This window comes from Oncorhynchus mykiss, chromosome Y, assembly GCF_013265735.2.
Source record: "Oncorhynchus mykiss isolate Arlee chromosome Y, USDA_OmykA_1.1, whole genome shotgun sequence".
Taxonomy (NCBI): domain Eukaryota; kingdom Metazoa; phylum Chordata; class Actinopteri; order Salmoniformes; family Salmonidae; genus Oncorhynchus; species Oncorhynchus mykiss.
Genome location: NC_048593.1, coordinates 25,139,901 through 25,157,000, shown reverse-complemented (window position 1 = coordinate 25,157,000; position 17,100 = coordinate 25,139,901). Strand labels below are relative to the sequence as shown.

General features: G+C 45.1%; 1 protein-coding gene and 1 non-coding gene across 19 annotated transcripts in view; both read right to left on the bottom strand.

Moving 5' to 3' along the window:
- Positions 1-17,100, bottom strand: part of LOC110509866 (guanine nucleotide exchange factor VAV2) — a 258,012-nt gene that overhangs the window by 45,836 nt on the left and 195,076 nt on the right. For all 18 annotated transcript variants that reach the window (XR_002471495.2, XR_002471497.2, XR_002471499.2 and 15 more), the window contains exon 4: positions 8,981-9,049. Coding sequence is in view for 9 of the 18 variants with exons in the window: in XM_021591037.2 (XP_021446712.1) it covers positions 8,981-9,049 (69 nt within the window). In the remaining 9 variants the exon portion in view is untranslated. The remainder of the gene's footprint in view (positions 1-8,980; positions 9,050-17,100) is intronic.
- On the bottom strand, positions 11,089-11,158 carry trnat-ugu. Its single transcript has one exon. It is a non-coding gene; the product is annotated as a tRNA-Thr (tRNA).

Sequence of the window (17,100 nt, the reverse complement as noted above, 5' to 3'; positions counted from 1 at the left end):
ATGTGATAGTGTCTGTACAAGAGATGTGATAGTGTCTGTACAAGAGATGTGATAGTGTCTGTACAAGAGATATGATAGTGTCTGTACAAGAGATGTGATAGGGTCTGTACAAGAGATGTGATAGTGTCTGTACAAGAGATGCGATAGTGTCTGTACAAGAGATATGATAGTGTCTGTACAAGAGATGTGATAGTGTCTGTACAAGAGATATGAGAGTGTCTGTACAAGAGATATGAGAGTGTCTGTACAAGAGATATGAGAGTGTGTGCTTCCTGCTCTGCTCCTCTCCTCAGGAATCCTGCATTGGGAGCAAATGCTCTGCCTGATTACACAGTGCCGTTTCAGAGGTCCAGCGTGTTAGCACGCAATGGTCCTTGTGGCCTCTGCTCTTCTGCTCTCACTATGAGGCCAGAGGGGAGGAATCACTGGAGGGGACTTTCATCCAAGGCTACATATGGCCCTCCAGGCCCTCTGGGTTACTGATTTCCAGTAATAGAACGAACATACTGCAGTGATTACATTTGTCAACGTAATCATACAGATATCTCGGCTCGGAGAGTGAGGTTGTGAGGTTGAATGAGGTTTTAATGTTATGATCCTGTCTTGTGGTGTCAGGCCATAAAGCTACATATTAAATCACACGTCTGGACATTGACCAGGGCGCTATAGAGAGCCAGGCTGCTCTATGTCGGCTTGGCAAAAGTCTGACCACCACCTGGTAAAGGGTCCCTTCAGGCTTTGACTTGTAAGATCCTGAGATTAGAGATTAGAGATTTTGAAATAGATCCAATGGAAGTAGTAGTCACATTTCACATGAGAGTGCAGTGTTGGAGAGCTGCATCTCTGCTGAGCGAAAAGTCAACTTTATGCGAACTTCCACTCTCTTTCTGTCTCTGCAGAGTGTGCAGACCAAATCCAATGGAAGGTCATTCTGAATTCCACCACCAGGCTAGGGATGCAATTACTGACCAATGTGTGTGTGTGCAACTGTAGAAAAGTGGATTTAAATAGCCAGAGACATGACTGGGGCCAGCACATTAGTAAGCTAATGGATAAATAAACAGATTTAGTTTGGGTGGAAACATCTTGCTTCCCTTCTCTTTCTGATGCAGTCAGAACGTTTTGGGAAAATAAAGTTAGAGAGGTTTCTGCCAGACCATCTTGTTAGCTGTGACTATATCAGCTCTCAGAGACCGTCAGAATATTGAGCAGGCATCTGCGAGGGCTATTTCAAGGCAGTGTTCCAATCCTTCCAACTTCAGTTCCAACTTCTCTGTGCTGGTAGATGCCAACTTTCTCTATACAGAGCAAACCCCAGGACACTTTTCTCCATCAAAAAGCGGTTTAGGTGGTGGGCGTGGCAGGGGGGGGGGGCGTGGTAACGGGTGTGGTCGGCCTGTCGGTGCGGCTGGATTTTAGAGAACATTTTAGATAGCCCGGTGGTTGAAAGTGTTGGGCCAGCAGCCGAAAGGTCACTTGTTTGAATCCCTGAGCCGGCAAGGTGGAAAAATCTGCTGTTCTGCAAGGCAGTTAAGCCCAACAACAACTGCTTCCAGGGCGCTGTGTCTATTTTTTATTTATTTTTTTTATTTTACCTTTATTTAACCAGGCAAGTCAGTTAAGAACAAATTCTTATTTTCAATGACGGCCTGGGAACAGTGGGTTAACTGCCTGTTCAGGGGCAGAACGACAGATTTGTACCTTGTCAGCTCGGGGGTTTGAACTCACAACCTTCCGGTTACTAGTCCAACGCTCTAACCACTAGGCTACCCTGCCGCCCCAGGCAGCCCCCCGCAGCTCTCTAACTCAGAGGGGTGGGGTCAAGTGCGGAAGACACTTTTCGGTTGAATGCATTCAGTTGTGCAATGACTAGGCCATATTGGCAGTGTGGTGTAAAGAAATGTTTGAATATTTAAACCAATTTCCTGCAATTCTACAAATTTCTCCAGGGAATTGAGAGAAAATGTTTCAGTTTTACAGCTAATTTCCTGTAATTTTACACATTTTGCAATAGAGATGAGAGAAAATGTTTCAGTTTTAAAGTGAATTTCCTGCAACTATAAGCATTTTGACATAGTTCATGCTGTGTTATTTTGCTCAAACATAATAAACATAACAAAATCAATACTGCTAAATTCATTGTTTTGGGAATGTTCAATTCTCCCTGACTGCCGAGCATCGTTAGTTCTCAAAGCTTATATTATAAAATATTTAAGACCTATATATTTTCTACATACTTTATATCAGGTTATAGTTGTTTACACTCAGTGTTTTTCCATCCCGAAATGCTTGGGCCTAAAAGGGCAGAAAAATCCCTGAACCTGTATTCTCCTTCAAGCTCTTTTGTAGGTTGGCTTTCCCCAGCTTTTCCCAACAATACCACACTGTCATGAGCAGATGGATACAGTCAAGTTGATAGTGATGACGTGAACGGGAAGCCCAGACAAGGTGACATTGTCCAGGCTTGACTTGAGATAAGATAAGGATGAGTAGTTGGACAAAGAGCAACACATGGAGACAGCACCACCCTCATGGGCTCCTTCTGTAATCAGCAGGGGAAATCTCCTACAAAACAGGACTAACTTCATACCCACCTGGTGGGTGGGTGCTTATACATGTTCAATATTTGTCAAAAATACATATACATACATATATATATATATATATACTGTATATTGGTGGAAAATAAGTATTTGGTCACCTACAAACAAGCAAGATTTCTGGCTCTCACAGACCTGTAACTTCTTCTTTAAGAGGCTCCTCTGTCCTCCACTCGTTACCTGCATTAATGGCACCTGTTTGAACTTGTTATCAGTATAAAAGACACCTGTCCACAACCTAAAACAGTCACACTCCAAACTCCACTATGGCCAAGACCAAAGAGCTGTCAAAGGACACCAGAAACAAAATTGTAGACCTGCACCAGGCTGGGAAGACTGAATCTGCAATAGGTAAGCAGCTTGGTTTGAAGAAATCAACTGTGGGAGCAGTTATTAGGAAAGGGAAGACATACAAGACCACTGATAATGTCCCTCGATCTGGGGCTCCACGCAAGATCTCACCCTGTGGGGTCAAAATGATCACAAGAACGGTGAGCAAAAATCCCAGAACCACACGGGGGGACCTAGTGAATGACCTGCAGAGAGCTGGGACCAAAGTAACAAAGCCTACCATCAGTAACACACTACGCCGCCAGGGACTCAAATCCTGCAGTGCCAGACGTGTCCCCCTGCTTAAGCCAGTACATGTCCAGGCCCGTCTGAAGTTTGCTAGAGAGCATTTGGATGATCCAGAAGAAGATCGGGAGAATGTCGTATGGTCAGATGAAACCAACATTTTACTTTTTGGTAAAAACTCAACTCGTCGTGTTTGGAGGACAAAGAATGCTGAGTTGCACCACCACCCTACTGTGAAGCATGGGGGTGGAAACATCATGCTTTGGGGCTGTTTTTCTGTAAAGGGACCAGGATGACCGATCCGTGTAAAGGAAAGAATGAATGGTGCCATGTATCGTGAGATTTTGAGTGAAAACCTCCTTCCATCAGCAAGGGCATTGAAGATGAAACGTGGCTGGGTCTTTCAGCATGACAATGATCCCAAACACACCGCCCGGGCAGCGAAGGAGTGGCTTCGTAAGAAGCATTTCAAGGTCCTGGAGTGGCGTAGCCAGTCTCCAGATCTCAAACCCATAGAAAATCTTTGGAGGGAGTTGAAAGTCCGTGTTGCCCAGTAACAGCCCCAAAACATCACTGCTCTAGAGGAGATCTGCATGGAGGAATGGGCCAAAATACCAGCAACAGTGTGTGAAAACCTTGTGAAGACTTACAGAAAACATTTGACCTCTGTTATATACCCTTTGTTGGCAATGACAAAGTATGAAGATAAACTATTGTTATTGACCAAATACTTATTTTCCACCATTATTTGCAAATAAATTCATAAAAAATCCTACAATGTGATTTTCTGGATTTCTTTTCTCATTTTGTATACACTGAGTGTACAAAACGTTAAGGACACCTTTCCAATACTGAGTTGCACCCCCTTTTGACATCAGAACGGCCTCAATTCTTCGGGGCATGGACTCTACAAGGTGTCGAAAGCATTCCACAGGGATGCTGGCCCATGCTGGCACCAATTGGAAGCACAACAAAAGGTTGAGTATGAGAAACCCAGCAGTATTGCAATTCTTGACACACTCAAACTGGCGCGCCTGGCACCTATAACCATACCCTGTTGAAAGGCATTTAAATATTTTGTCTCGCCCATTCACCCTTCAACACACACAAACCAAGTCTTAATTGTCTCAATGTTTAAAAATCCCTCTTTAACCTGTCTAATTCCCTTCATCTACACTAATTGAAGTGGATTTAACAGGTGACATCAATAAGGGATCATAACTTTCACCTGCATTCACCTGGTCAGTCTATGTCATGGAAAGATAGTTCCTAATGTTTTGTATAGTCAGTGTATGTCCTATATTTGCCTTTATATTTGACCTCTATATGTTCCATATCAGATATCAGATTGGCTCCCTCAGCCTGCACGGGTGTTGTACACCTCACACCTGACTGACATTGACATCCAGCCCACACAGGCAGTGCAGTCCCAGGGATACAGTCTATGGATCTTGTGGGGCCGCAGAGGATAGGTTACATGTGATGCTGCTGCTCCAGTTTCAACTATTCTGCCTTATTATTATTCTACCATGCTGGTCATTTATGAACATTTGAACATCTTGACCATGTTTTGTTATAATCTCCACCCGGCACAGCCAGAAGAGGATTGGCCACCCCACATAGCCTGGTTCCTCTCTAGGTTTCTTCCTAGGTTTTGGCCTTTCTAGGGAGTTTTTCCTAGCCACCGTGCTTCTTCACCTGCATTGCTTGCTGTTTGGGGTTTTAGGCTGGGTTTCTGTACAGCACTTTGAGATATCAGCTGATGTACGAAGGGCTATATAAATAAAAAATAAATTTAAAAAAATAAATAAATAAATGTCTCAACACTATTCTTTACATTCCCTAAATGCTCACCAATTACTCTGTGAAATATATAGACTGAGTGATAAAACGATCCTCTGTAACCAGGTTTGCATCAAACCTTTTTATGCGAGTAAAGTACATGTGTCACGACTAGTCTGAAAACTTTTCAAATGTTGACAAAACAAAACACGCTAGACATGGTGGGATCTTTGTGTGTCTGTAAAACTAATTATGCGAGAAATGATGGTGGAAATGCTTCTTTGTGCAATTATTGCTATAACATAATATTGATATAATGACCATCATATCAAAGTAAACTTGGGAGTCACATCTTGGGATGACATGTGTGGTCCTCCCACTACGACTCAGGAAAACACGCAAGTTAAATGATGATGAACTTCACAGCGCGGTGACAGAGCTTCATGCTCCTTTCAACAAATATCCAGGGTCTTATTCTGGTGACATGGCGATCGATGCCTGGCTTCCAATTGACAAATAAAATGCTGTAATTCATCCATAATAATCTCATCATGCAGACTACACCCGCACTGAATCTGCACGCTGTTGTCTAGAGCGCAGGTGTCACTAGCAGAGTGGGATCATTCACCATTACAACGCCACTTTGTAACACAACCATCAGCAGAGTTGTAAATAATTTTTTTTTTATTGGGTACATGGGATTTAAACCGCAATAGCTAATTTTATGTGCACTACGTCATCACACACAGTCTTTTATGTGCACTACGTCATCACACACAGTCTTTTATGTGCACTACGTCATCACACACAGTCTTTTATGTGCACTACGTCATCACACACAGTCTTTTATGTGCACTACGTCATCACACACAGTCTTTTATGTGCACTACGTCATCACACACAGTCTTTTATGTGCACTACGTCATCACACACAGTCTTTTATGTGCACTACGTCATCACACACAGTCTTTTATGTGCACTACGTCATCACACACAGTCTTTTATGTGCACTACGTCATCACACACAGTCTTTTATGTGCACTACGTCATCACACACAGTCTTTTATGTGCACTACGTCATCACACACAGTCTTTTATGTGCACTACGTCATCACACACAGTCTTTTATGTGCACTACGTCATCACACACAGTCTTTTATGTGCACTACGTCATCACACACAGCCTTTTATCTAGAACAAGTCATTTTAATGGAAACACATCTCTGCTGGGGAAATGTGCATATTGTGAATTTTAAAATATGTGCATGAAATACTGTCACCAATTGGATAGAAGCCTAGTTTGTGACATCATCTGTAACACAGAACTCTTTGGTTCTGACTTTACAGTACATTGACTTGTCAGCTTTGAATCGGACTTCCCATCAAAGAGTGATAGCAATATACTGTTTTTGTCGAGATGAAAAGCCTTTCTGACATTATTGCTTCATGCATTTCATGCTTTGTCAACTTCAGGATGGACTAACTGCACTGCGAAGCACTACTCAGAGTTGACATTACAGAGCCTTAGGCAGGAAGCACTACTCAGAGTTGACATTACAGAGCCTTAGGCAGGAAGCACCACTCAGAGTTGACATTACAGAGCCTTAGGCAGGAAGCACCACTCAGAGTTGACATTACAGAGCCTTAGGCAGGAAGCACCACTCAGAGTTGACATTACAGAGCCTTAGGCAGGAAGCACCACTCAGAGTTGACATTACAGAGCCATAGGCAGGAAGCAGTGCTAAGGTTGAGAAGATTAACCTGAGAGACCTCATTAAGGAGACTCTGCCTCAGGTAAACATACTTATGCATGCGCAGATACACACACAAACACACACGCAAGAACATACACACAAACTCAATTTAATGACCACACCATTCTATTATGGCAAGTCATTTCAGGTGGGATCACATCGCTATCCGCCAGCTACATTCCACTTACATGTACCTTGACATGAACACATTCGACATGATACTGTAAATATGGAAAACGTTTTTTCAGCGCATAACCTTTACTGACAGACAACAGACAAGCACCAGAGTCACTTTACATTAACTCAAATTATATATATATATATATATATATATATTGTATGAGGTGCATCAGCCTCATGTGGTTTTGTATCTTTCACTATAATCTCTAGCAGAACTCTTGTTTGAAGAGGTTTTTTTAAACCAGCTGATCCACTGGCAAATCACTCCCTCCTTTCACTCACACACTCATCTTAAATCAACCGTACATCAATAGAGGTGAAACAAAGAGCAGGTTCACACTGAAGTAAGAGGCTAGGGCCCAACCCTTCTGGAATGAATGGGAGCACTGTAGGCTCCAGGCAGGTCAGAGAAGGTGTTTGCCCCAACAGGTTATCAGAGAGAGAGGTTGGGTTATAGGGCAGGGGGTGAAAGGGTAAAGGACAAACTAAAGGATATGTCATCAAAGCAGAGGACTTTTACCATTCGCTTTGTGCCCTGACACCTCTGGCTGCCTGCAACACCACTAAAGGTAAAACATCACAGGACCATCACAGTAATGCATCACAGGACCATCACAGTAATGCATCCCAGGACCATCACAGTAATGCATCACAGGACCATCACAGTAATGCATCACAGGACCATCACAGTAATGCATCACAGGACCATCACAGTAATGCATCACAGGACCATCACAGTAATGCATCACAGGACCATCACAGTAATGCATCACAGGACCATCACAGTAATGCATCACAGGACCATCACAGTAATGCATCACAGGACCATCACAGTAATGCATCACAGGACCACCACAGTAATGCATCACAGGACCACCAGAAATAATCAAGGCCCTAGTCCTTTACTCCATTTTGAGATGGATTGTTCTTTGCTTATTTTTAAGTTGTATTAGTTGTATGTAGAGCTCGTGGCTGGGGTGTGTGGGGTTCTTGGTGATGCTGCAGGCCTTCCTCAGGCACCGTTTCGGGTTGATGAATGCTGTTGGATGGAACATTTTGCCACAATAAAGCTGTGGGGAGGGTCACTTCTAATCCAACGTATAGTATTTCCCGACATGTACAGGACGCACCTGTGTGTTTACTCTGCTGTGTGTTTGCACTCACAAGGCTGTGCTTCCTATCCAGTGAGGGCCCAGTGTTGGGCTGGAAGCTAAGATGAGCTCTAATCCAGTATTAGCCTGCTTGGCCTGCACTTCTCTCAGCTTCTGCGCATTTTCCTCCAGTAATGTATTCAGCAGGCAGCGGTGGTGGCACTCTGCTATCCATCTCTCTCCCCCTCCCTCCTCCCCTCTCTTCTCTCCCGCTCTCTGGGTGATGAATAACACCTATCTTAGCGCAGCGTCTAATTATTCTCCATTAATCAGAGAGGAATGGGAGCTGTCGCACACCACAGCCTCCACCGCTACCAGCCCACCCCAACCCAGCCTCCCTGCCGCTGCATGAGCTTGCTTTCAAACCCACCCACCCATCACCCAAGCTATTCTGCCAGCCATCCAGTTCCTGAGACAACTTGGCAGCTAGGCAGACAGGAAACTAATGTGCTGCTGGTGTCACCATGGCAACGGGCAGAGTGACAGACAGCACGGATACATGGAGGAAGGTGGCAGGAAGGAGGAAGGTGGAAGGATGGAAGAAGGTGGCAGGATGGAAGAAGGAAGGTGCCAGGGTGGAAGAAGGTGGCAGGATGGAAGAAGGAAGGTGGCAGGGTGGAAGAAGGTGGCAGGATGGAAGAAGGAAGGTGGCAGGAAGGAGGAAGGTGGAAGGATGGAAGAAGGTGGCAGGATGGAAGAAGGAAGGTGGCAGGGTGGAAGAAGGTGGCAGGATGGAAGAAGGAAGGTGGCAGGGTGGAAGAAGGTGGCAGGATGGAAGAAGGAAGGTGGCAGGGTGGAAGAAGGTGGCAGGATGGAAGAAGGAAGGTGGCAGGGTGGATGGTTACGGCTCAGAGTTGTGCTCCGCTGCTCCGTCCATATGTTGTGGGGATTGCAGTGTGTGTGAGTGATGGGGGGTACAGGGGGTCTGGGTACTTACTCTGCCAGCTCCTCAAGACTCCGGTACACGTCATCCTCATTCAGAGCAGTGTCCTCCGAAGGAAAAGGCCTACAACACACACACACACAAACACACACACACACACACACACACACACACACACACACACACACACACACACAATGGGAGAAAGAGAGAAAGAGTTAGCTGGTGGACAGGCCTTAAAGTTAGATATGGTAACAGCAGGGGATGAGTGTCTATCAGTCAGGTGTTACTCTCACTCCATCATCATCATCATCACCTCATCACTATGATACATCAGGTCATTGACTAACACTATATCTCATTGGAATAGCTTTTCAGGGACATGTCAAACACTTCCTGCAAGGACGCCTGGAATAAACAAACATAGTATGTCACAAACTAAAGGCTATTCTCATATGACAGCCTATTCCCAAAATGTACCATTGAAATGGGATGTCACTTGAGATGCACTTGAACCCATGAAGTATGACTCAAACCCTTAAGATTGAGCCATTTTCCATGTCCTCTTTTATCCTCCTTAGTGAGTAGAACCCTCCTGGGGAGGTTAGAATGTTCAAATGGGGAGGGGGATACCTAGTCACAACTGAATGCATTCAACCAAAATGTGTCTTCCGCATTTAACCCAACCCCTCTGAATCAGAGAGGTGCACAGTGCTTCTTTAAATCAACGTCATCGGCACCCAGGGAACAGTTGTTGGGGGTTAAACTACCTTGCTCAAGGGCAGGACAGCAGATTTGTCCACCTTGCCGGATTCAGGGATTTGAATCTGCAACTTTTTGGTTACTGGCCCAACCCACTTAACCAGATGACGAATCAATTACCCACTTAAAGAGGTGGATTTCTCTTTAAACTTTTTCTCCTTCGATCTCATCAAAATGCTTCATCTGGAACCTTAAGAGAGGCTAAAGGTGCCGGGGGGATTGGAAAAAGTATATTGGGTCAATTAAACGACGATTGGAGAATCAAGAATACCAGATTGTTTATTTCAGAACGTGCTACATGTGTTGAGTTGTTTGTGTGCTGCATCTGTGTGTCCTTTGAGCAAGATGCAATCATTTCATATGGATGACAGCTTATGAAATGTCTGAAACGCTACCATAACGCTAAATGTCTGAAACGCTACCATAACGCTAAATGTCTGAAATGCTACCATAACGCTAAATGTCTGAAACGCTACCATAACGCTAAATGTCTGAAACGCTACCATAACGCTAAATGTCTGAAACGCTACCATAACGCTAAATGTCTGAAACGCTACCATAACGCTAAATGTCTGAAATGCTACCATAACGCTAAATGTCTGAAACGCTACCATAACGCTAAATGTCTGAAATGCTACCATAACACTAAATGTCTGAAATGCTACCATAACGCTAAATGTCTGAAACGCTACCATAACGCTAAATGTCTGAAACGCTACCATAACGCTAAATGTCTGAAATGCTACCATAACGCTAAATGTCTGAAACGCTACCATAACGCTAAATGTCTGAAACGCTACCATAACGCTAAATGTCTGAAACGCTACCATAACGCTAAATGTCTGAAATGCTACCATAACGCTAAATGTCTGAAACGCTACCATAACGCTAAATGTCTGAATGCTAACATGTCATGAGCCATATCTGAATATGCACCGTTCATTTATTGGAGCAGGAAGAACCACATGTTACTATGTCTGGGTGATTCATGGGTAATGTAGTCTTTACTGTTGTATGATATTATGGTCTCCACAAGCACTCAATCTTTCATCATTTTTTCCAGTTTACAAATTGCACAACAAAGTGGTCTTCACACATAAGATCTGCCCCCGCCACCCACAAGCTGGGCAGTATTCTGTTTTGGATGAATTGCTGGCACTGTGCCACGGTTCAGCTGTGACACTATTTTAGTTGTTGCGGAGCAATGAAATACACTGCCTTGGATCCAGCACCAGCGTAGAGGACACTGGAGCTAAATGGCCTTGGTTCACCATGGATAATGTCTGCTGAACATGTAAAGCCCTTTCCTACATTAAAAAAAAATGTAGTCATTTAGCAGACACTCTTACCCAGAGTGACTTACAGTAGTGACTGCATACATTTCCATGCTTTCTTCATTCTGGTCACCCGTGGGAATCGAACCCACAACCCTGGCAACACAAGTGCCATGCTCTACCAACTGAGCCACACAGGACTGTAGGTCATACAGCCATTGACCACACACATACACACACACACGTGCACAAACATGCACACGCGCGCACACACACACTCATCCATGTCAATATACAGTAGACAGTCAGTCACACACACAAGGTTACAATCGCTCTAAGTCACACCCGACACCAAGGTTCTCCATAGAAAGAGACAGGCAGTGTGAGAGAGTGGTGACAGGCACCAGAGGAGCCAAGGTCCCATTCATCCATTGGTGTGTACAATGTGTGTGTGTGTGTGTGTGTGTGTGTGTGTATGTGTGTGTGTGTGTGTGCGTGCGGTAGGACACCATGAGGTCCTGTACTGTATGTCCTGCTGACGCCCACTCCCCACAGAGCAGCCTGCTGGCCCGAATTGAGGACACATACAGACCCCCATCTCACAGCTGATATACATCAACGCAGGGCAACAGAGGTAAAAATAGAGATGGAGAGGAGGGGGGTAACGTGTGTGAGTGGGCTCAGGAGAAAGAGAGAGAGAGAGAGCGAGAGTGTGTGTGTGTGTGCGCACCTGGGGCTCAGTCTGAGTGGGTGAGAGTTAATCAGATGGATGCACTGACTGAACCCTGACAGCCACAGCTGCATCTCTCAGTACTGTAAGTTACATCTCTCTCACTTCTCCACAAGCAAGATATTAGTTCAACCCTGATAATTCAACTGGATGCATCCACTGTAGTTATCAACACAGACAACCGGCAGTTCATTCTGTTTAGCGGTTATTTAGTTGTGGCTATAGCAGCATTAGTCCAGGCACAAAGTAAACACCTGTGGGCCATTTTCAATTATCCTGGCTGCAATATGACACTTTTCAATAAAAGGTTTGCCTTCAATTCAAGACATCTACCCTTTAGTCTGACGCCTCTTCTCTAACTTCATCTGTGATTTCCAGTTAATCGAATCATTCTGTCACTTGGACTCACAGCTCTGGAACCCCAGGAGGGAGCTTAACTCAATCAGTCAATTCAGTTACCTGATTCCAGGACCGTCTAACTTCCAAATGGCACAAAAGCACATCTCCTGTGTCTATGTTGAACTGGATACACCGAATTCAATGCACAGCAGCGGATTGTGTTTTCTAGCGTGTGTTTATGTGTGTGACACCAGCAATTAGTGTCAGTGTAGTGAGAGCAGTGTGTGTGTGTGTGTGTGTTGGTGTGTGTGGTCACCATGAGGGACTGGTGTGTCATGCTAACATCAGGTTAAGAAACACAACGCATCACAGAGCTCTGCTGGCTCACTCACTCTCTCTTGTCCCGCCTCTTTCTTGTCACTCATTTCTCTCTGTCCCTCTCTCACTTTCAGAATCTTTCTCTCGCTCCCTCTTTCTCAACCTCTCCATCTCTTCCGTTTCAGGGCTCAGAGCCAATCAGGCTGTAGAGAGTATAGGTGTTTATTTCTTGACTACCATTGAATGCCTATAAACTATTTCAGTGTGCAGCACCCATCGACTCCCTCATCCTGTCAATTAACTCGGTCTGCGATTAAGTTAAAGTGCTTGTTCAATACACAGAGCCATTCCTGTGGTAAAGGTAATCGATGGCATGTGGAGGACAGAGCAGCTGTATGCCCAGCCCCATTGAACCGCTATCGCAAATAACTGTGAGGACGTAACTATGCGGTTGTTTGGTGTGACCGTTGCCGCATTGAGTAGTGCAGTAACATCCAGCAGGTCCCAACGGCCCGAAGCAGGGATCAATAGCTATGTGAAGCTGAGGCAGAACATTCCATCAGGGCCCATTCTGTGCTTGTCCACCCACCAACTCTGATAAACGTTCCTCTGAGTTTCTCTTCATTTAGTGTGGCATGTCTGACTCATTCCCATCCCAACGCTTTTGGCTTGGGGATGTTGGGGAGTGGGTGTAACAGTGAATGAATGTGTTTCTGTGTACATTATGCGATACTATAAACTGGGTAGTTCGAGCCCTGAATGCTGATTGGCTGAAAGCCGTGGTATATGAGACCGTATACCACAGATATGACGAAACATGTCTTTTTACAGCTCTAATTACATTGGTAACCAGTTTATAATCGCAATAAGGGACATCGGGGGTTTGTCGTATATGGTCAATATACCACGGCTAAGGGCTGTATCCAGGCACTCTGCGTTGCGTCGTGCATATACCACACCCCATCGGGCCTTATTGCTTAATTCTATGTGTAATGTGCCTCATCTCTGTCCAGTTAGTATGCAAGTGGGCAACCTTTACACCACATACACAAATACAGTATTAATGAGGGGTGTGCATCATGGGCGTATGTATGTATAATGTGTCCATTATGTGTGGGATGTGTAATGTATGTGAGTGACTATCGAGTCTTATATCGCACACTGTCGTGAGCGGGAATGAGCATTCCTAATGCCCCAGGCCGGGATGAAGGAGAGAGGGAGGAGGAGATGAGGGGACGAGAGAGAGCATCTTTCCTGACACGTCTCCGCCTGCAGTCTCTCTCCTGCTGGGTTTCAGCCTCTGTCTGCCACTCTCCTTCTCACTGTGGAGCTCTGCTCTCACGCACATTATAGCACTCTGACCCACTGGGAACAAGGCACACACACACACACACACACACACACACACACACACACACACACACACACACACACACACACACACACACACACACACACACACACACACACACACACACACACACACACACACACACACACACACACACACACACACACAGACTAATGGAGTAATGGCTTGTGGTATCAGGGGGAAATCAAGGGAACACGAAGTGTGAGTAGGTTTACTGCGAGCTAAGAGGTGGCTTTTGGTTAGCTGAGAACAGATATCATGAGGAGAAAGGAGGCAGGAGCATTTCACTGTCAGGAGAGAGGATAGTGAGAGATCCTGCTATGAGTTGTATAACGCCAGAAGAGCTCACAGTCCACAGATGAGAAGCAGGATGTCATGACAGAAGGCCTTTACTCTTAACCTCTATTCCATTTTTTATTGATTGATACCATTTTCATGAATTTCTCAAGGAGACAGGGCTTGGACTGTGAGTGTTTCAGAAGTGTGGAGCGTGTCTAGGTGTGCAGGAAGGAGTGGCGAGGCTTTCAGTAAAGCTGGGGCTCAGAAAAGACACAGTGACAGAGACACACAGGCCTGACTTTTGGCTCTTTGATGCCAATAGGCATCACAGTGCCAATCAATGGGCTTCAACAGCAAGTCAATGAACACGCCTCCAAAACAATGATCCCCCAGATCAAACACACAGGGAGGAACAGAAAGAGGGAGGAACAGAAAGAGGGAGGAACAGAAAGAGGGAGGAACAGGAAGAGGGAGGAACAGAAAGAGGGAGGAACAGAAAGAGGGAGGAACAGAAAGAGGGAGGAACAGAAAGAGGGAGGAAGAGAAAGAGGGAGGAACAGAAAGAGGGAGGAACAGAAAGAGGGAGGAACAGAAAGAGGGAGGAACAGAAAGAGGGGGGAGCAGAAAGAGGGAGGAAGAGAAAGAGGGAGGAACAGAAAGAGGGAGGAACAGAAAGAGGGAGGAACAGAAAGAGGGAGGAACAGAAAGAGGGAGGAACAGAAAGAGGGGGGAGCAGAAAGAGGAAGGAACAGAAAGAGGGAGGAACAGAAAGAGGGAGGAACAGAAAGAGGGAGGAACAGAAAGAGGGAGGAACAGAAAGAGGGAGGAACAGAAAGAGGGAGGAACAGAAAGAGGGAGGAACAGGAAGAGGGAGGAACAGGAAGAGGGAGGAACAGAAAGAGGGAGGAACAGAAAGAGGGAGGAACAGAAAGAGGGAGGAACAGAAAGAGGGAGGAACAGAAAGAGGGAGGAACAGAAAGAGGGAGGAACAGAAAGAGGGAGGAAGAGAAAGAGGGAGGAACAGCAAGAGGGAGGAACAGAAAGAGGGAGGAACAGAAAGAGGGTGGGGTTAAGAAAGTGTGGTGGGTGTTTAACAACTGATAGGAAATGTACTGTCTGCCTGGCCCCGCTGGACAGACATATTAACATCATGTGCCCTTGATCATGCCCTCACCATGCGTTGGTCATGTGCCCTAGATCATGCCCTCACCATGCGTTGGTCATGTGCCACTTAGCAAGCTTCCTATGTCGGCGTGAGAGGGAGTCAGTGATATTGTGGATGATTGAAAGAGATATCACTTCATGGTCTGACTGCAAATGGTTAATGTACATGTACATACCAGTGTGTTTTGGATTAAATCACATGTTCTAAACAAAAACAAAAAAAGCCCCTCCTAACTAACTGTCCAGAGGCATTTCAACTCACTGGTGGGGCTCTGGAGGGTAAAGGGAAGAAACAGACTGGCATTTAGTTCTCATTCACCACACTATAGACCAGACAGAGGAACAGACTGGCATTTAGTTCTCATTCACCACACTATAGACCAGACAGAGGAAAACAGACTGGCATTTAGTTCTCATTCACCACACTATAGACCAGACAGAGGAAAACAGACTGGCATTTAGTTCTCATTCACCACACTATAGACCAGACAGAGGAAAACAGACTGGCATTTAGTTCTCATTCACCACACTATAGACCAGACAGAGGAAAACAGACTGGCATTTAGTTCTCATTCATCACACTATAGACCAGACAGAGGAAAACAGACTGGCATTTAGTTCTCATTCATCACACTATAGACCAGACAGAGGAACAGACTGGCATTTAGTTCTCATTCATCACACTATAGACCAGACAGAGGAAAACAGACTGGCATTTAGTTCTCATTCATCACACTATAGACCAGACAGAGGAAAACAGACTGGCATTTAGTTCTCATTCATCACACTATAGACCAGACAGAGGAACAGACTGGCATTTAGTTCTCATTCACCACACTATAGACCAGACAGAGGAACAGACTGGCATTTAGTTCTCATTCACCACACTATAGATCAGACAGAGGAAAACAGACTGGCATTTAGTTCTCATTCATCACACTATAGACCAGACAGAGGAACAGACTGGCATTTAGTTCTCATTCACCACACTATAGACCAGACAGAGGAAAACAGACTGGCATTTAGTTCTCATTCATCACACTATAGACCAGACAGAGGAAAACAGACTGGCATTTAGTTCTCATTCATCACACTATAGACCAGACAGAGGAACAGACTGGCATTTAGTTCTCATTCACCACACTATAGACCAGACAGAGGAACAGACTGGCATTTAGTTCTCATTCACCACACTATAGACCAGACAGAGGAACAGACTGGCATTTAGTTCTCATTCACCACACTATAGACCAGACAGAGGAACAGACTGGCATTTAGTTCTCATTCACCACACTATAGACCAGACAGAGGAAAACAGACTGGCATTTAGTTCTCATTCACCACACTATAGACCAGACAGAGGAAAACAGACTGGCATTTAGTTCTCATTCACCACACTATAGATCAGACAGAGGAAAACAGACTGGCATTTAGTTCTCATTCACCACACTATAGACCAGACAGAGGAACAGACTGGCATTTAGTTCTCATTCACCACACTATAGACCAGACAGAGGAAAACAGACTGGCATTTAGTTCTCATTCACCACACTATAGATCAGACAGAGGAAAACAGAGCATAGGAGATGGGACCACAGTGATTTAGCCACCTCTCAGGGTGTGTAGTGTTTATTAATAGGCCAGTCTCTGTGTTTCCTGGGATGGCACCAGGCCTAATGGGTGTGCTCCATCAACTCATTACCCTGCCGGTCAAGATAAAACACCTTGATTTACTTGTGGAGACAGCTCGCAGCCCCCTCACGGCCAACAGGGTGATCAGACTGAGAAAATAAGGAGAAATCAGAAAGTGGTTTCCCAGCGGCCAGTAAACTCGACTAAATGGCATCTTTTGATGTGACGCCGAGAAACACGTGGTGGAGCTTAGTGATGAGTTTAGTCATGTGATCTGAGCTAGCTGACCCTGGACCTGTTTTGA